This window comes from Anthonomus grandis, chromosome 10, assembly GCF_022605725.1.
Source record: "Anthonomus grandis grandis chromosome 10, icAntGran1.3, whole genome shotgun sequence".
Taxonomy (NCBI): Eukaryota; Metazoa; Arthropoda; class Insecta; order Coleoptera; family Curculionidae; genus Anthonomus; species Anthonomus grandis.
In genome coordinates, this window is record NC_065555.1 from 3618848 (window position 1) to 3640784 (window position 21937).

General features: G+C 33.5%; 1 protein-coding gene and 2 long non-coding RNA genes across 7 annotated transcripts in view; 2 read left to right on the plus strand and 1 right to left on the minus strand.

Moving 5' to 3' along the window:
• Positions 1-21937, plus strand: part of LOC126741686 (protein sprint) — a 188003-nt gene that overhangs the window by 130528 nt on the left and 35538 nt on the right. The window contains exon 2 of one of the 5 annotated variants that reach the window (XM_050448218.1): positions 12489-12786. The exons of the other annotated variants lie outside the window; for them this stretch is intronic. Within the exon in view, the coding sequence (XP_050304175.1) occupies positions 12545-12786 (242 nt within the window). The 5' untranslated portion in view covers positions 12489-12544. The remainder of the gene's footprint in view (positions 1-12488; positions 12787-21937) is intronic. 5 annotated transcript variants of the gene reach the window in all.
• Positions 8636-10705, minus strand: LOC126741691 (uncharacterized). Its single transcript, XR_007662289.1, has 3 exons — positions 9160-10705; positions 8895-9090; positions 8636-8834 (listed from the first exon to the last, which is right to left on the minus strand). It is a non-coding gene; the product is annotated as an uncharacterized LOC126741691 (long non-coding RNA).
• LOC126741689 (uncharacterized) lies at positions 18435-20972 on the plus strand. The gene is made up of 3 exons (XR_007662287.1): positions 18435-18994; positions 20329-20480; positions 20545-20972. It is a non-coding gene; the product is annotated as an uncharacterized LOC126741689 (long non-coding RNA).

Genomic DNA, 21937 nt, shown 5'->3' on the forward strand with positions numbered 1-21937 from the left:
CCAGCAACAGGTTCTTCTGTGACACTTTTAGAACTTGAGCTTTCTTGTTCTAGTTCTGCTGTCTCTTGTGGTTTAACAGACTGTTTGGGTTTTTTTATTAGGAACCTAAAATATTTATATTTTTTAGTTTCATATACAATTGCATTAAAATATACCGGGAGTCTAAGGGAATTGGTTCGCCATTATATTTTTTTTAATTTTAAAGTTAAAATAATAAAATTCGGTGTAGGTAACATTTCAAGTTAAAAAAAAACTCTTCTACCTACTTGTCCATTGCAAAATAACTATAATGGGGTGTCTTAGGAATTTATTGTATGTCCTTTCCTTGTTAAAATCTTATCACACGCACAACTCCTCTAATAGAAACGACTAAAGCTTACTAAGAAAAACGACCAACAAAATTTAACGAAAATGTATATCTGAATTATCATAAACATAACCTCTATAGTATAAAATAATCTTATCCTTGTCTTTCTCGCATGGTCTAAGGCAACGACCGTAAAGAGAAGGAACAAGGATAGAAAACAAAGCGTAGCGCGTAGCCTTAGCGCGAAGATTTACGGTTCCGTTGCGTTTCGGCTTGCCGCGTCGCTCGCCTGTAGGCTGAGGGATTCCATATAAGTTTTTATACTTTACAGACTTTACACCTTCAAAAATGGATATTCGATTTTTTTATCAAACTTTTTAAATGTTTAGGCGAAAAATTAAAGAATTTTATGTGCTTAGCTTTAAAAATAGTAAAATGTAATAGATTTAGAGGGTAATATAACAATGTAACTAATTACGCCGAAATGTAACAGATTTATTACAAATGTAACAAACTGGCAACACTGAACTGACAGCAAACTACTATTCTATAGGCTTATATACTAGATGTGTGCAGCGATGTGGAAAGGAAAGTCATCCTGCGTGAAAAGAGTTGGGGGGAGGACACGCCACTCTCTAGATCCTACACTGTCCTGAGAGTAGAGGCTTCCAGATGTTGGGTACACCGACGCTTGGCTGGCTGAAGATCCCCCGGTTTTGTGAAATTAAAACTGCCTCTACGAACTTCCTCTGGGAAGGAACAGCACTGGCGGGCTGTTCCTTGTGCAGAATCTTGGCTTCTGACCAATGGATATTGTGTCCATTATGCCACGCGTGCTCTGCTATTCCGGATTTGGAAACCTCTCCTCTTTGGGTCCAGCTGCGATGTTCCTTCGCTCTGACTTCTAGGGGGCGCTTCGTTTCACCTATGTATGAGTCACCGCACTCACATGGGATCTGGTCAACACCCACTCAAAGGCAAGGCCTTAGTGCTTGACGCGTGACGTCATCGATGTGGGCCACCGATTTTTAAAAACCAAGGGATTTCCTATGCTAATATATCAATATTTGGCTTATTTTAAAAAATGCTAGGAATAGAATAGAGTTCAGGAAACATTCAAAGGTATGTTTTAGTTCTGGTTGAATGTCAGGTTAAATATTATTGTGTAATATTAAATGCAGACTCCCAACTCCCCTACATCTGCGCCAAAATTCAACATATGTATTTAGGTATTTATAATAATTTTTTTATACCATCAAGTAGTAAAAAATGTTATTATATACACATAAATACATATATTGAACTATTCGACACCTTGTCATAATTAAGAAAATTTAAAGAAAACTGTCATAATCAGGAATGTCATATTAATTAGAATCATTTAAAGTAAATCAATTGGATAAAGAACTAAATTAATTACCTAGGACCTACATAGTCTAGATTCAAATATATATTTTATATGTTTTTTTGTAAGTAGACTCTTTAAAGTTAAAATAAACTTGATAAAGAACTATTATATTTTAATTAGTAGTGTTAGTGGCTGGTATATTATATATATAGCCTACTTCGTTAGGGTATCCAGTTTTCTTTTTTTACTTATTTTTTTTAATTGGTCATTATTCTTAGTGCAATAATTTTTTAAAAGTGTATTGGATATACTTTTAATAATTATCTTTAAAACATCTATTGCATTATGACTAGTGCATCCATCAAAATGTAATACATGTTTTTGTGCAATAGAATATTTTAAAATTAACTGACACATGAACTGTCTTTTGTTATAGGTTTGTAAAAATATGTCCTCAAATTCATTTATTAATTAGGTCAAAATTGTCTTCAACGATAAATTGCTCATTATATACCAGTTTTCCTTTACAGCTGTCACATTTTAGCTTTTTGACTGTAACATAGCAACAATAACCATAAATATGTAATTAATGGCAATATGTCCTTGATGCTCTGAAAATGATCATCATTTACTAAAATTTGGGACAACAAGGTTTGAATTTGGGCAAAGTCTTCTGGAGAGGAATAATTATCATCTAGGTCATAATCGGGAAGCTCATAGAACTTATTAATTTTAATAGGGCCAAAACTGCAAGGCTGAAGTGTTAATATAGATTGAATTCTAAGTCTCTTTTCTGTCTCATACAACTGTCGTACAGAGATGTGATAATGACAGCAGTCCATAAACAGTATTGCTGAAAGCAGTTCTTGTTTGTCAAGTAAGAGTTTTAGAAAAATTACTAGGTTGCCAAGTATCAAGCCAGCTTAATAATTTTTCTAAGAATTCAATCTTGGGATCTATGTCAATGTCAGTGAGTGTTTTCTAACAATTGGTTCTTCAAATATGTCTCGTTTGTGTTGGGGTTTTGACATTCACAATTTTCCACCATGTTGTTATTATGTGGACAAAATCAGCAGTATCTTCAGAAAATGGTATACGGCTAACAAAATGCCTCAATGCTTCTATTACAAAAGAATTAAAATTTTTTAAAGAGAGTTTAACATTCTGTCTTTCTAAAGATGAGGGGAAACAATGCTTTTTGGTTTAAAGAATAGCCAAACTTTAAAAGCTTATCATACTCCAGTTCATGTAATTTTGTAATTGCAGAAAAAGAAGCAAATGTTTTCCTTCGAAGTGTCAAAATCAGAAAAATAAAATTTTTGGTCTGGTTTAGAGTTAAGCCAATTATTAAATACACATTTAAGTAAGTGAACTGTGTTAAATAGGTAAAATAATGGCCTCTAATTATCTATGGGATGAGGATAAACAATGCTAAGTTGGTCTGCAGTAAAAAATGACTAATGGCTTTCCTGTTAATGGCATTATTATCACCCTATTAAAAAACTATGTACCCAATCTGCTCTAAATTTTCAATAATTTGCTTCATAAAACTATGAAGTATGTCTGATGTAATTTTGGAGATGAGAGCGCTATATGAACTACTTCCTTAAAGCTGGAACACTCACTTGTACTCATAAAAGTAAATGCCGAGGAAGCTAGAGACTTATTATTGACTGATGTTTCAGTGATATTACCACCTTTATAGTCCATGTAAAGGTCAATATGAATTTCATCAAAAAGTAGTGTCACAAATCTCTCATTATCCTTTAGTAAACTAAACACATTTCGGGCATAAGTTAAAAACATTTTTTTTTCATCTATGTGGGGATCGGTCATGTGTTTGTTACAAATACCCATTATAGTTTAAGGATGTGGTAAAATTAGGGATCCATACCTAATTTCTTAAATACTTGTACGCATGAGGACTAATAGTATAGATTATAGAAGTCAAAACTATTGTACTACTTGAATATCAATCTGTACCTTTCCTTTGCAGTTGTAAATCGAACACACGTTTCATTTTATTTATGTCATTTGATGGTTTGACATGATCGAGAATAGTATTGCCAAGGGTATTGGTAGCAGTATTTGGATTTAAGTCACAGTCGGGGTTGTCATTATTGGTAACATTTTCCTCCAAAGGCAGGGTAATAATAGTAAGGTCTATTGCTTCAAGTATTGCATATAAATCATCTAAACTATGGGAAGTATATGGAGTTTTAAATTTTGATATTAAAACACAAACTGGCTCGCTATATAAAAAAGTTTTAAAAGTCAGCCATGGTTTTAGTAATTCTATTGTAAAAATTTTACCTGTGTTGGAATCTTGAACTTAATATGTATAATAAAACGTATAATAAAGTACTCTTTATTATACTACCTTCAAGAAAATGAGCTTCACATACTTTGGTGTTGTTTGTGGGCTCAAAGTCATCTCTGTGTATGGCTTTTACCCATTTTCCCCTTAGATTTAGGTATATCATTAGGAAAACCGAAGACATGCACTTTAGGTCCGTTTTTATAGTTTCTGTTACAACCCGGAACACAACACTTTTGAGGCATATTTACACTCTGGTATTAACTACAAGGTGAACTAGGAGAAAAACATTAAATTAAACACGAACTAAAGTATTAAAGTTTGATATAAACAAATAAAACCGCGACCGAGAACCGGATTTTCCGAGGATTTTTCTACTCCGAAATTACGATTTTGCGATTTAAAAGTACGCGAAGAGTTTACATAAATATAACATACAGGTTTCGCGGAAATAAACAGTTCCGATTTTAGAAAAAAACACAAAAATGAGCTAATATTTAATAAATAATAATAATAATAAACAACCTAACCAGTAACCTCTCGTTTCATCAGGTGGCACAACTAGTAGATGCGCCGTTGTCAGATTTATATAGAAAGAACTCCTATTGGCAAGTAACAAGGTATTAGATAAATGATAAAATTTGAAAAAATGGAAATTTAAATTATAAAAAGAGAAATAAGGATGCACTCTTTTTTTTTTAACTAAATTGTAAAGTAAGAGCAGTTAAAGATATAGATTTAATTATTTTAAGATAGTAATACATCATACTAATGTTCACGGCAATCTGCAAAGTCTGGCAGCGTTGCAGGCAGCCTTCCGTGGACAAACAATGGCAGCGTCAACAGCAGACGCCACTAAAAAGCACCCGATTCCCGTCACCATTCGGCTATCTCCGACTGTCCCATCACAGAACACAAATATAGAGAAATGTGTGTTGCCTAATGAACAGACAGAAATTCTGTTGACAGCTTTATTGACGTTGTTGACAAAGACGGGGGCATCCATCTTGGGTGGCGTGTGGCGGGAAATTTAAGCTTGATCTATTACCTGGTATTTAAATTTCAAGTAATTTGCAGTTGCATTACAAAGTTTATGCGTTAACTGACGAGTGATGAGATATATTTAAATAGAATTTTATTTTATTTAAAAAAAAAACAATATACTTTCATTTTAGAAATACCCACATTTAATTAAAATTGTTAATTTTAAATGTTGAGAAAAAATAAAAATATTGCATCTCAGATATCCCTCATCACTTTAATCAAGAATTAACACATCAACTAAAATATTATTTAATTTAAATTTGGTTCTCAAGACATTGCTTATTTAAGATATTTAGCTATAGATACTTACCAAGAATTATAAATTGGCCCGATAGATATGGGACTAAATTTTAAATAAAAAAAAACAAAGCTAAATTGTCTTTTAAATGTTTTATTTTAAGATGAATTAAAATAAATTTAACAAAGGGTTTTAAAAAGGGCATAAAAAAGTTACAATATATTCTAAATGAAATACTGCAAACTGTAAGTATGGTATTAATAACACCTTTTATGTAAAAAATAGAAATGTTGCAGGTATAAAGCATATTTTAACTGAAAATCCTAATTTCTGGAGTTTCAGAAAAAAATTACCTGCTTTTTTTTGTTTCCATAAGTGTATAAAACATGATAAGAAATATGTAACAAACATACCTAAATAAAAAATTAAACATATATATTTTTTAACCATCTATACAATTGCAATAAAATAATATATATCCACAAATTATGGAAAACTTATAAAGACAGAAACTGAACCTATCTCTTGAAATAAATCTGGCTTTTCATTGTAAATAAGTTATTTAATAATGACTAGATATAACACAAATACATATGTACGAGTTAATATGCATGTTTTTTTCCATTTTATTTTTTTAGTATAAGCAAATAAAAACAGATGATAAGCAAATAAGCTGCAAATAAGCAAATAAAAAATATGACTTTTGATTAGTCACAATCAGGTAAAGATGTCACAAGTCAGTGGGGTTGTCTCCAGTAAGTATGCAACATGAAACATAAGAAAACAGATTAAGACAGTGTATTGTGTATACAATATTATATATTCTATCAGGTTAAAATTAAATCTCCTAAAAGTATTTCATCCTAATGATCCAAAATACATAAGTTTTCATTATTAGTAAGTATTGATTACCACATTAGTTATGATTACAATAATTAAGGTTCTAAATAATACCATAAAGGATTTGATATTAGTCCATAATTTTACTTTAAGCTAATAATATGAATTTAATTATGGGTCAGTAAAAATAAAATAGGACTGTAAAAAGCATAGCATTTACTATCAAAATGTCTCAGGTAATTTAGGTATTTTAAAAAATAAGATATTACATACTAAAATCTTAGCTAAAAAGTTAAAAAACAAAATTATTCTGACTGTGTAGGTGTAAGATCATGAGTATTAAATGAGGATATTCAGGATTTTGTTTTTTTTTAAAGGCATTTTAGATTGTCAAATATTTTTCTGTTTTTTAGAATGACCAACACTTAAAGATTGTTGTTGTGGTTTTGAAGTTGGCTTTTGATTTTATATTTTAAATATTTATAAACCAACCAAAACTTTTTCTCTAAATTGACTAAATGACCATGGCTATCCATCCATAAATGTGTATAACTTAAGGTGGATTAAGTCTATTAGGAAAATCAGTTTTTGAGAAGTATATGTCAATCTGTTTTCGTTAAATTGAACAAATAGGTATTGTGTTTATACTCCATGTGAATATCATTTCTACTTAAGAACCAGAGTTTGGAGCAAACATTTTTAGTCGGACTTACATGACAGACAAGATTTTTGTAAGGATGGATTCAAAAATTTATGATTTCTGTGACTGTCTGGGCAATTCCTCATATATAAACTAGTAAATAAAGAATATTTTTATGAATATCTTAATCTAGATGAAGACAAGGAAAAGGAAATACTTCATATTTTCCCAGTGAAGGTTCAAGAATTAAAACTGAATTGTAAAAAAAAAGTTAAATTGAGAACAGTGACATAGATATGTCCAAAATAGGATTAAATCTATAATTATATCCTGGAAAATGATAATACATCCAAGATACACCTAAACATTATTAGAAAACACTTAGGTATGTCATAATTGAAATTTACCTGTCTCCTGCTCTATGTACTTGCACGATGATTCGATGTTGGCACGTTTGTAAAATAATGTATCAACCCAGAACTTAAAAAAACTACAAAAAGCTATAAAATTACTTAAAAACTTTAAATTGGAAGAAAATCATGAGGCTTGGCTTGTTTTCCACCCAAAGAAAACCTAAAAAATAGTAAAAAAGACAATCGTCAAATACGACAGTTAAAATGTCACTATTGTCATATTTGATGTACGTCAAAAATTAGACAATCAGAATCAATCGGCCATCTTGGGTGGCAGACTATTCCGCCCCGCCAGATTCAACCTTCATATCGGTGTGTCCCATTCGGATATTTAAATATTATGTGAATGGAGGGCAACCAACAAAAGAGCAATGTTTGCTGCTAGAAGCAACGGTTTCTGGCAATAAGAATAATTAATGTAAATAATAATTTAATTAAAATAAAAAATAGCATTTCTGGAATTTTTAACTATTGATTCTTTAAATAAATTAAATATAAATAAAGGATGCAAACAAGAAAATTGAATTATTAATTTTATACATAATACCCTAATGTAAGTATCAAAAAAATGCAGTTTAGTTGAATGATCCAATGGAATGGAAATTAAATTATTTTTTTTGAATAAATATTTTTTTAAATTTTTTTGGGCGGACATGGATTTATTTGATTTTGGATATTATTTAAAATTACTATAGTTTATTTTTGAGAAAGTGTGATTTGAAAAATTTATTTTTCTACTACCTTATAAGAAAATTTTTAATTTTATTTTTCTGCATAATTGAATTTTTTTATTTGACTTGCTTATTATTTTTATCTTGCTTATTATTTTTTATAAAATTAATTTTTTACATTAAATTGTGCTTATTAATAAGAATGAAAGTAGAATATGAAGTACTGTAGGAGCACTGTCATTTCCTCAGTGTGGATGCTTTTGCTGGATCAAACTTCATCCACTTAAGGAAATTATGCACTTTGCTCCCTTTTGTTATACAAATAACTATTATTTTTTTAAGTTCTCTATATGTGGACGTATCAAAAGCAAAAGCCCAACTTAAACAATAAGATATTGTATATTTAGAAAAAATAAATAAATGAAAAACAAAATTTATAAAATATTATACTTTAATTTTAATCTTAAATATATAAATGTTATTAACCTTTTTGAAATAAGTACCTATTTTTTTAAATAACTTTTATACCTAGGTAGAGAGGTAATTTTTGGTAAGTGAAAACACAATGGATTTAATTAGTTATACTGTTATATAAATGTATTGTATATTAAGTTTTATTTTATAAATGCTGCAAACACATGTATATGACTGATTTGAAAAGAAACTTAATTATTTTATGCTAAAGTACTAATTTACAATTTGCAGTTTTGATTAATACTCATAAGAAGAAACTGCAAGAAACTTATGAGATAGGTAAAGTGTTTTCAAATATTTGCCTAAAACTTACATAAAAAATTATAATACACATATACATACATATATATTAAAACCTATAAAAATATACCTACTATAACATAAAAAAAATACTGATAAATAGAAAAAATATACAATTTATTATTTTTATTTACTGCTCCTTCTTCTTCTTTGATGGAAAATAAACTTGTTTGTCCACTTTTCGTTTACTTGTATTTGTCTTATTTATCTGTTCCATCATTGATGTCAGTCGTCTCATGCACCTAGACATTTACAGGTATATGTTAATATAGCTTATATAATTTTATAAAAAGATAACTTACATATCATAAGCTTTATCATTTAAAGATCTTAAAAAGTTTGATACACTTTCAAATTCAATTTCTCTTGTTGATTGCTTGTTCAATCGTTGTACTGCTACTTGTTGATTTTCAGTTGTCTTCTCATTAACAAATGTTTCAATTTCTAGGCTATGGCTAGCTTCAATATTATTGGAAGAACATTCTCCAAGGAGTTCACCTAAAACAGAATCTGTTCCCTTCCTTTGCTCACACCCCATAATGAACAATTGAAATTGCTACAAATTACCTCTAAAATTGCTTCAATTGCAACAATATACTTTTTCAATCTTGTCTTCAATTTTCCTTGTGCGAACAAGTGCATAGTTTGTGCTTATTTTATGCTCTCTTAACCATTCCTCAAATCTTTCTTCACTGGAAAAATGGAAAGTTGAGGACTCTATTTTGATATCCTGACTTACCTGTAAATGAGCTTCAAGTTTTTAAAGTCTTACAAGAATACTTAGTCTCTTTGCATAAGGGACAAGAAATGTGTGACTTTGAGTTATCTGGGAGCTGCTGCTTATGAATAACTTTAATATGTTTGTTCTTAGCTGAAATGAAAGAAAACATTTTACTGCATGAGTGGCACATATTTTTGTTGATAGTTTGGTCCTGATTCTGATGGTTTTGAGTAGGGCCGTCCATCTTTACAGCTAAAATCGCTGGATTGGAATTAATACAGCTTTTCAGGTATTATTTTAAAACACTATAAGCAACAATATGGTCAATATTTCACAAAGAAACAAGTTCAGTATAATCGCAATAATTGATCAAATTAGTTGGAACTTTTTTACGAAAGTAAACAACCAACAAACACAAAAAAAGCGGGAACATTCGTGTCGTTATTCTTGTCATTCACGTCAAACGACCGAATTTTTCTCCGAACATACACGATCACCGGCGGGAATCGGGTGCTTTTTAGTGGCGTCTGTCAACAGCTGAATTCACGCGAAAATCAGCCTGAAGTGCATGGCCCAAACGTGTGACGTCACGAGCAAAATTTTTTGGAGCGCTTTGTCCTTTTGTAGAGGTGTTATTGTGTCAGCCTAGAGCATACCGTATCCGACAATGTTGAGGAGTACTTCTTAAGTGCTCTGTAAATTCGACCTTCTATGGTTGTCGTCGGATCCTTAGATAGTAGCCTGTATTCGCCTTTGTTCAAAACTTCCTCAACCTTGTTTTCGTAGGTTTCCAGGTCCATAACCACAGTTGCATTGCCCTTATCTGCAGGAAGAATTTTGATGTTCTTTTCACTTTTAAGATTCCTGAGAGCTGTTGTCTCTTCTTTGCTGATGTTCTGCGAAGGTTTCTATTTTTTTTAAGTGAGTCCAGCCTCGTGTCGAAATTCATCGGTCTCAGGACGTGGTAGGTGGATTGATTCTACTGAAGACACTATGTCTATAAAGGATGGTTTTGAGGATATGGCGAAGTTTAGTCCTCTGTTTAACACCTTTTGTTCAGCATCGGTAAGGGTTCTTTTTGACACATTAATGATGGTGGCGGGGAGGTTAGAGGTTGGTGCTGGTTGAGTCCTGTTGGTTGGTCTGGATTTAAGGTTTTGGAGTTTTGAAGAAGATATTTCAATTTTTTTCCAGACAACTGAATGCATTCTTGACGACATTTTCCGTTACTTCCAGCCAGTTGAGAATTTTGAGAACAATTTTTTAAAGTCATTTTCAGGCAGCTAAAGTCGTTATCAATTATTTCCTGTCAGTTGACATCGTTAATCATTATTTTCCAGTGAATTCATTGCAATTTTCAGGCATTTTTAAGGTGATTTTTGTTACTTCCAGGCAGTTGAAATATTTTTGGTCAATTTCAAATAGTTGATATTAAGCAATTGATCGAATTTTCAAAGTAATTTTTTGTATTTTTTTTTTTAGGTAGTTGAACCGTTTTTATTGGAGGTCATTTTAGTGTATCTTTGGATTACTTGGAATTTGATAACAATACCAAGTCTTTTCTTCCACTACTATCCAGTTTAATGCACTTTTCAAATCATTTTCAGGCATCACACGTTGGGCGCCAAAAGTACTTTATTTTTAATGTATTAATTTATTCAGTTATCACACTTCTTTAATTATTATTTTAAACGTTTAAATTTTTTCATTATTTTTATCATTATCATTTTTTTATTACGTCCAGGAATTTCGAATTATTTTATTCTTTTTTATCATTGGATAATAATGGTTTTACAAACTGATCAATAAACATTTTTAAACATATCCCTCAAGATGGCTTAAATAAAGGCCGAAACGTCGACATTTTTAGTTGACGTCTCAAACGTGCTACACTTTCTCTTCCAGGCAATTGAATGTCGTTTTTTCAAAGCATTTTTAAGTCATTCTTTGGTTCATTTTAATTTCAAGTCAAAGTCCAATATCGCAAAAACTATTGGGAATATCTTCATTCAACAAAAAGCGTGATATTCGGAAAAATATTCTTTGCAAATGTTCCTTATAGTGTAAATTAGTCCGGGGAATAGTGTCAGATTTATCGGCACTTTTTGGCGAGACTGAATGATGTTCAGTCATTAGGGTGACCACACTCTTTAAAGTCCATTATCTCAAAAACTAGTGGGTATATTGAATTGAAACAAAAAGCATAAAATTTAGGAGAATATTCTTTTAAAATGTTCTTTATGGTGTAAACTAGTCCAATGAACAGTTTCCGAACTATCGGCACTTTTTGGTGATAATGTCTAAAAATAATATTTAATCCTCAGGGTGACCACTCACTTTAAAGTCCAGTATCTCAAAAACTAGTGGGCATATTCTAATGAAACAAAAAGCATAATATTTAGGAGAATATTCTTTGTAAATGTTCTTTATGGTGTAAATAACTCCAAGTAATACTTTCAGAATTATCGTCAGTTTTAGGTGATAGTGTTCAAGGTTGATGTTTGATCACCAAGATGACCACTCACTTTAATATCCAATATCTCAAAAACTACTTGGATTATTTTTATTAAACAAAGAGTACGATTTTCAGAGGAATATTCTTTGCAAATGTTGTTCGTGGTATAAACTAGTGCAACGAGTACTTTCGGAATTAGTGGCATTTTCAAGTAATAGTGTCCAAAAACGATGTCTGATCTTCTAGTGAACACTCACTTTAAAGTGTAATATCTCAAGAACTAGCGGGAATATTCTCATGAAGCAAAAAGCATGATATTCAGGAGAATATTTTTTAGAATTGTACCTTAACTGGTTTTTAGTAATAATTTTAAAAATACCGGCTATTTTACTTATATTAACAAAAATACACAAAAATACTGTTCCTGAATCCCAAGGTAACGATTTAAAACTAAAATATTTTACTAATATGAACATAACTGAATATAACCGACATACCTTTTCATATATGTCACAGCGCCATCTATTGAAATAAATGCAAGCAAAAAGTGAAGTTAGACTATCCTTAGTTGACAGTTCTGACACACAACAAACTCGCTTTCTCGATACACGTTGCCAATCATAATATTGTCAACTGTCGACATTAGATCAAACCGTACTCAACCAGCAAGAATTCTAAACCACCCTCGCCCCCCTTACGGCTAATCTCTTCTCTCTCCAGCACCCCCCCACTTCAAAAATAATGACCCGAAATACGTCATAACCGTCACCGATCGGATGACCGACATGCTACCAGAAACCCTACCGACCAGATTGGACAATGACCTGCGCAGTCCGAACAACAACTCGCACCAACTGCCGCGTACTCGTGCGAGCTTGTGCTTGTCGCCGAGTAGCACCGAGGGCGCCACCTTCGCCGTTGACAACAAGAGGCGGAGTTGGTGCGGCACGCCGTCTAACGGCGGTCCTACGCCTCCCTTTTTGAGGAGGTACGGAGAACTGGGACATTTTCGGCCACGGTAAGACGTGTGTGTGTGTTAGAAAAGGATAACGAGTATATTTAGCAATGAGCGGCTGTAAAATATGGACGAATGCACCCCCGTTTTAACCCCCTATAACTCTAAACAAATCCTATATAAACAGCTCGCTATAAACCGAGACACTTTTAAATATGGTAAATATTTTTTTTTTTATTCTGTTTGTCAGTCTTGAGGCTCACACCAGGAGAGCATGGATATGGCATATAAAAGGGGCGACCGTTGAATTTATGGCGGCGTTTTGACTTGTTAGGAAGCGGAGCATGAACTTTAACAGATGTCGCCCCCAATCGTGTATGTGATAAGAGCGGAATTAAGGTTAGATGGACCTGATGTTACCGAAAATCGGCCATTAATTGAGTTAAAGGGGGATAGTTAATTGTCAAGGCATTAAACTGTTAATTACTAGTCAAATTACTGTCTTTAAATTGTAATTGCCAACACTGCTGAAAGGTGACAGCTGCATTATAAACATATAAATGTCACCTGTCTTTTCTCCATATATATATATATATATATATACTGAAAGACATACTTCTTCTTCTTCTTCTTCATTTGTTAATGTGCAAGTTACTTAGACAAGTCAAATGATTAGTTCAAAGATACTAATGTCATCTGTCATTTATTTTGCACTAAAAACCTCAACTGAATTATAAATGAATACAGTGAGCAGTTGATCAAATTACTGTCTCTAGACTCTTTGATCTATGATTGTCACCACTGGTGATAGATGGCAGCTGTGAACAAATACAACCTCTCTTCTTCTTCTCTTTGAAACCCCTCCTTTTGACAAATGACAGCCATGAGCGATTTGACAAGTGGCAGTTGTTAACGAATTAATTTCTTTTTCTTTTTTACTTCATTTCTCTCCTAGGAATTTAAATTGCTATGGTTAGTCAACGTACAAATTTGAGCGTATTTAGGAAGATGGTTAGTTCCGAAAAACTAATGCCATAATATCGTATATTTTTGCATTAAAAACATTAACTCAATTATAATTTTTATTTAATATAATCCCCCCCGTTTAGACTTTTTTCAGAAAATTTTTTTTTTCGAATTCGAACTAACTATACCAGCGGATTGTTCTCATCAAGTAGATCACGAAAGTACCGGGTTGTAACAGGATTCGCTCAGAAATAAGGGAATGAGAGCACTTTGAAAAGTTCAGAAATTGTCACTTTTTGAGCTCGTTTTTGAGGCCAAAAATGGGCATCAAAAATGCCATATCTCGGCTATCGTAAAAGCTACGACCTTGCGGATGGTCTCGTTGGATTCAGAAGGACGAAATTAAGACAAAACCGTTGGAATTTTCCCGATAGCTCCCATAGAAGCCGAGATATCGGCCTTCAAAGTTTGGGTTTTTTCATTTTTCGGGTATACCCCCCCGTTTGGATTTTTTTCAGAAAATTTTTTTTTTTTCGAATTGGAACTAACTATATTAGCGGATTGTTCTCGTCGAGTAGATCACGAAAATACCGGGTTATAACAGGATTCGATCAGAAATAAGGGAATGAGAGCACTTTGAAAAGTTCGGAAATTGTCACTTTTTGACCTCGTTTTTGAGGCCAAAAATGGGCATCAAAAATGCCATATCTCGGCTATCGTAAAAGCTACGACCTTGCGGATGGTCTCGTTGGATTCAGAAGGACGAAACTAAGACAAAACCGTTGGAATTTTCCCGATAGCTCCCATAGAAGCCGAGATATGGGCCTTCAAAGTTTGGGTTTTTTCATTTTTCGGGTATACCCCCCCGTTTGGATTTTTTTCAGAAAAATTTTTTTTTTCGAATTCGAACTATCTATACCAGCGGATTGTTCTCATCAAGTAGATCACGAAAACACGGGTTATAACAGGATTCGATCAGAAATAAGGGAATGAGAGCACTTTGAAAAATTCGGAAATTGTCACTTTTTGAAGAAGAAGATAATTTTAATTCGCTCAGAACTGTCACCTGTCAAATCGTTCAAGGCTGTCATCTGTCAAAAGGTGTTCAACACTTGTGACAGATGACACCTGTGAACGAATGTTTCTTCTTTTTCTATTTCTTCTTCTGTTTCTTTTTTTCTTCCTCTTCCTCCTCTTCTTTTTTTTTGTCCGCTTCTTGTCCTTTCACTTAATGTCTCTCAAATAATTTCATTCAACTACTCTCATTGGTCAACGTACATATTGAAAAAGAGAAAATAGAACCACACAAAATTCAAACTGTTCCTAAACTATGTATTTGCACCCATTGTACCTTTTGACAGATGACAGGTTGCCTGCCTCACCGACTCCCCTCGTCGTCTTCTTCTTCGTCTTTTTTTCTTTCAAACGCCACCTTTAGACAGTTGACAGCCATAAATGATTTGACAATTGACAGTTGTGAGCGAATTCAAATTTTCTTCTTCACTTCACGTCTATTACGTCAAAGTACATATTGAAAAGAGACAGTAAGTATAACCAAGTAAAAATCAAGCTGTCCTTAGACTATTAAAATGTATTTGAACCCACTGTGGCTTACATGCTTTTCAGACTCCCCACCTTAGAAAAACAGTGATGGTCTATTTGCAATTTTGCTTTTGTCTTTAGTCGACATACAAATTGCGTCATACTTAGACAAAGAATAATGAATGAGTGCTGTCCTCTGTCGTCAAAACTGTAAACGCCTGATCAAATTACTGTCTCTAGACTCTTTAGCCTGTGGTTGTCACCACGGGTGACAGATGACAGCTGTGATCAAATGCTCCTTCTCTTCTTCTTCTTCTTCTTTTCTCTCCTAAGAATTACAATTACTATCATTAGTCAGTGTACTTATAGAATCAAAGTAAAAACATCAGTCAGTTGACTAAAGAAGGATTGTGGTCAATAGACCTACTGACACTAAAAGTAAGATATCTTGAAAAGTTTTGAAGGTAAATTAATGAAACTAGTGGCGTTGTATTAAGAAACCTGTATTCTTCAAATATTGTTAAGGGTATAAAAGATACAAGGGAAACTTTACAAGTTATTTAGGTTCAAAGTCAGTTGACAGTTCAAAAAACGAGTTTACTGCCACTAAGAGTCAAATAACTTCAAAACTAGTCTCATTGGTCAATATATAAATTGAACAAAAAGAGGAAAAAGAACAAAGTAAAAATCAAACTTTTGACAGTCTCTATGCCTCTCCGACCCCCTTCCTAAGAAAACCTGATCTAATTTCAATTAGTCCATCCATATACCAAAGTTGTCATACTTACATCAAAATTACTGTCCTTAGACTCCAGTAATGACAAACAAATAAATGTCACTTGTCACTCTTCCTAAGACAATGAAAGTGAGGCGACCTGTGACATTCAAAAAAAATTACTCTAGTCAGCTTGGGCGGTAATACGTCATCATATCCCGAAATTTTTTAATTATTTAGGTCCAAAACAAGCGGGAAAACCGCTGGCCGGACCGCAGCTTCATTAAGGGCCGTTTCACATGCGGCGATCTAATTATTATTTGAAAAACGTCCGTGTTTCCGACCGTTAGGCGAACCCGGTTCGTTACACCCCGTTTTCCTCTATCTCTTCGTCCATTATGTGACCGGGGGAATAATATTTTGTCATAAATGCAACGGTTAATGGCGTTCGGCTTTTAACCCCCTTCGGTCAACGAGTTATGTTTCGTAATTAAAACTGATTACGCCGCTCGAATTTGTAATTACTCTTAACCTATTAGGTATTATTACTCTCCTATTTGTGTTCTTCTCTTGGGACTCCTATACAAGTCTAGTATAAGTCGTTGTCAGCTGATCAAATTACTGCACCCTAGAGCCTTATTAAGCCTATTGACAGATGACAGCTTTGAGGTTATATATATGATGATTCAGTCATTCATGATAGATGGCGCTCTATGAAGAATAATATTTAATCTGATGGTTTGAAAGTAAACGCTCGTTTAACATTATTTAACCCTCAGGATCCGAATGTAAATGCAAAAAAAAAAACTAATAGAGGTAAACCTCAAAGGGCTCGCTGGCATTTAGGAATAAAAGCACACTCTCGCATTTCAACCCCTGAAGGGTGTATCGTGGTTTTTAGCAGCCCTTTTGTATACGTTTATATATTAAAAACATGAAGCCTTTTGTTATTTTCATTATAATACTTTGTTGACTTGTTTACGTTTAAAGCATTATTTGATGTTATTTTTGTATATTACGATGAGCGAGACAAAGACAAACTGATGTAACACTAAGTTTATACGATTCATATGATTCGAATCTCAATAAAGCTAAACTTTCTGCATTTGTCACTGCTTGATTGACAGTTGATTTACTGTATGACATTTCAATTACTGTCACTAGTCGATGTAAAAACCCCTTTTGACTATCAAATCAGGTATAAAACAACTAAAGAAGACACATTGACGAGCCGAAGGGCTAATAGGGCTTAACGCCCCTCCCAACCCCGAAATTTCCGATCTTTACTTCCCTGAACTATGGACTGGGTAATTTGACGTGAAAGGCTCTTAGCTGATTCCTTTTTTTGGGGAAACGTCTTGGCCAATTAACCTTAAGTGCCCCCCTTTAACTTAACCGATCGTAAAAATCACTTAATTTTTTAAATTCTTGATATAAATCCAATAAACGAACATCATAAAGTGCCAACTTATCGGGTGTTACGGCAGCTTAAGTGACGATAAAAGTAATGTCCCTAGTGGGGGTTATGGGTCGTTTTACGGCGGTTTAAGGGCCCTGGCGCTCATACCGTTTTGTTCAAATTAAGCTTCAGTTTTGAGTAGAAAGAAATTTAATAGTTGTCACCAAAGAATTGAATTTTGGCTTCAGCCACATTCGAGCTTCTTGTGACTTTCTGAATGTAATGTTTTAGCTTGTCTAAAGCCATTCTTCTTTTATGAAAAGCAAAGATTTTAACCATCAATTTCAATAGATTTGTCCAGTGGCTACTTGTGGAACAATAAGAGAATTAGTTTAGGGTGTATCGGGGTTGTCATACATACTGCTTTACTACGAACTGATAAATTGCTTTGATCAAATACACTACTGAATCTTTAACTAGTCTCAAACAGAACTTGAATTTCCCATGGGAGAGTGGGAAATTGGGGAAAATTCCCATGTTATATAAAGGGAGTTTTCTACCTAATCCTACTTAAGCCCTGAATAATTTAATGCGAAATCTAAATTGGGCCGAATGTGGAACAATGAAATATTCGTCATTAATTTTGTTTCGGCGAATTAACTTGAATACTGAAATATTTAATAAAATGCGAAACGGACGTCGGTTTACAAATTTAATTACCAAATCGTTGGGCTTCATTACGTGGGGATCCATATTGAATTAACCGTGTATACGCAATTCGAGTTTGAAGGGGGAAATTTTATATGCGGCCAACCGAAATATGATCGTCACGATTCAGTGCTTTTATCCATATTTTAGACGTTTTTGTTCATTATTGATCGTTTCGCGCCAGTTTACACATGCCCAGCCCTACTATTGACACATTCCGTTGACAACTATGACAGGTGACATCTTGATTTCTACTGCGAATAATAATAATTTCGCACCCCAATTTGTTCTGACTAAGCCTTTGTCGTAGCAGTAATTCCCTTTAGGAAAACCGAGGAAGTTGCTTAAATTGTTAATATCGTTCGAGATAGATATCTGCGTCCGGCCCCGGCATTAAATGCGAAACTTTCTTCTTAATTATCTGGCATGCCGCTTAATTCCCTAATGGTATTAAGTAAAGCGGATTACGTGTTTAAAATACGGCGTGATTCGTATACCGAAGTTACCATTAAAGGTCATGTGTACCGCAAACACGAGAACTCGTCATTAGGCTTCTGTGCTTTTATAGAGTTTGGATTTTCACATTTGAATTTGGCGGTTTTTTTTTTAATTGTCCAGCCCTACTAATGACGTTTATTAATTGACAGTGGATTTGGACTTCGCCGCCCAGCTCTACTGCTTGACAGATCATATGTCATTTGTCATAATAAACACCGATAAATAAATCAATAATATAAGTTCGCTTTTTATCTGATTTGTGCGGTCTAAGTCATTATTATTCTAAACTTATCCCATGTTAACGAATACCGTTGAATAAAATATCAATAAATTCTAAACTACTGATGGCAATAAATTCTTATCTGCATATTTATTCGAAACGTCTGCATTCTTATCTGATCCGAACAGTAGGTACACGAGAACTTGAGTCTACTACCATATAAGTGAGTACATAATTTTTGTTTACCTTAGGAATGTTATATTTATGTGTATCTATGTCATATCTATGCATATTAAAGATATTTTTGTATACAAATTGATTTTTTACTTAATTATTGTCGAAGATAAGGTACTATTATTGGGTAAGCTGAAATAGGAACATTCAATGTATTGAATGATGGTCAAGTCCCAATTGACGTAGTAGAACAATATATTCATTAATTATAACTAAATTAACCACAAACTTACTTAAATCTGACCAATAGCGAGTGAGACAGACGAGAATCTGATTTAATTAATTATGCCTCAATAAAGATCAAAATTGGTTATTTTTAAACGATGTAGTATGATGTAAAAAATGCTTTTTATCGCTTCCTACCTTTACATATGGAAAATTCAATCTTTAATTAATCCTCTCGCATCCCATTTTTCCATATTTTAGTTCACTTTATTCAAAATTTGAATGTAAATGAGCATCTTTTCCTAGGCAAAGATGAGTAGCACATAACCTCAAAAAATGTCAAATTTTATGGCGATAGGTGTCAACGTCAACGGGTTTGACAACTAAGCCAATGAGTACGAGTGAGACAGACGAGGTCGACATTGAAGGTCAAAATCAGTTCTTTTTAAACAATGTGTTATGGTCTAAAAAACGGTTTTTATCACATCCTACTTATTAATATGGAAAATTGGAACCTTTTTTAAGGCTCTCGCATCCCATTCTTCCATATTTCTCTTTTTTTACTTTAAATTTTAATGCAAATGTCAACCTTTTTCAATGAGTAGCACATAACCGCAAAAAATGTCACTGTCAACGGGTTTGACAGTTAAGCCAATGAGTCCGAGTGAGACAGTTAATGCCGATAAACGTCAAAATCGACCGATTTTTAAAGGGTATTTTACGGTAGAAAAAAAGCTTTTTACAGCATAAAATGCGGAAAATCACACCTTTATTAACCCTCTGGACAACCTGAGTACAACAACCAGTATAACACTATAGCAATAATTCCCTCTCGTGAAAATAAAGTGACGTAACGCCGGCCATTTTGACTTTTAGGAATCTCGGAGTTGGCTTCACATTTCGGTAAAAAATTCTCATAAAACGTACTTAAATGCGTCTAAAAGGACTTTTAGGGCATTTCTAAGGTGTTACCCCCCTTTCGCTTCTTATTTGTAACGTTTTTACCCTAAAAAGTCATTTACCAACGTGATTTTCCAGACGCCATGGCATGTAGAAGCTATATTCGATTTCACTTTACATTTACGTTTTAACTATAAATAAATAGTAGGAAACTAACTTAAAAGGCATTAGAAAGTCTAAGGAGGCCTAATTTTATAGATTTGAAGCGGTTTCTCACCTTTTTCGGCTTAAGATTACCGATGTCACTTCTCCGGCGCCATGACAGTTGCGGCGGCCATATTTGTTTGAAATTCCGATGACGTGCCGTCAGATGGCGCCTATAAAGCACGCCAACTGTACACCGAATTCATGTAAGAAAGAAATGCATAAACTAACCCGATTTCCTTGCAATAAACATCTGAAAAACCTCTATAGGAATGTCACTTTTGGCAAAGATCCAAAGTCTGGCTGTTGCAACGTTCGAAGAATTTTAATACGACAAGGAAAACTATCCGTACGTCTGGCCTCCTCTCGCTTGATAGACGGGATAAAAGGCTTCCTTGAATACTTAAATAGAATGATACTTTTAATCAGAAGCGTCTGCTCGGATTTTAACGTCGCGCCGACTTATAATAATTGGTTCAATAAAGGACTTTTATTCGAATGTTTTTTTTTGTTGATTTATTACCAACCCTAGGAAAAAAAACCCTAAATAGTGAGGACATGCGCACCGCAAATGTTCCCCTCCCTGGGAATGGAAATAAATACCATATGGACCATAAAAATTACAATAAACATACCGCAGTTACGAAACTGGGTAATTAACGTGGAACAATACGATCTAAATGCTTGTTTGCGCTCAATTTAGCCAACTAATTTGTTTGTGCAATCGTTAATTTGATGGTTTTTGGCATGGACAGGTAATTGCAACACTTCTACGAGAAGAAGCATATGGTGTACAATTGTTACGTCAACGTAAACCCTGATAATCATGTCTAGTTAAATTACTGGCAAACTATTACTTGACAAGTGCCACTGACGTCATCGGCTCTACAGCATCTTTGACAAGTATGACAGTACACTTATAACAGTTGGAAAACTGTCAGTGTGGTTAGGAATTATTAAACAAACTATTTGGGTTTTATTCGATGATACAATTGATCGTAATTTATGATAACTATTAGGGGACTTACTCTGAGGGCCCTTTTTCCTAGTATTGGTATTATATTCCCTAGTCCCAATAAAACTTATAACCGCACATTAATAACGCTCTCTCTTGCTCTAAAATCGCGTAGAACAAAAAGAGAAGAAGAATAAAAACTACCAGCGATTTGTTGCTGTAATTGCTTTTCTCAACAAGCCTCGCGAGATTGATCACCTAATCTGGGAAACTGTTTTATAACAACGTTCGCCGCAAGTAAATTGGCTCGTAACGGACCCGATTAATAAGCGGAAAAGTTGTTTAATATACACGGGGGGAGCGCGAAAACTCTCCGAACATGTCGAAGTTTGACTTTAAAGGGTCATAACTGAAGAACGCATGCGCTGATTTTGATGAAATAGAAGATAATTGAATGATCCTTACTAGGTGTCACATGACCCACTTTAGAATTTACGAAAAATCTGGTTTTGACAAGAATAATGAAGTATTTGCTTATAGTAGTTATAAAAAATGATCAATTTTAAATTGATGAATAGAACAGTGGTGTACTGTAAAGTTTGTGTGCGAAAACTCCTCGACCTCATCAAATTTGTTCTTTAAACGGTTATAATTTAAGAACGCATACGCTGATTTTTATGAAATAAACGACAATTAGTAGAGAATTTA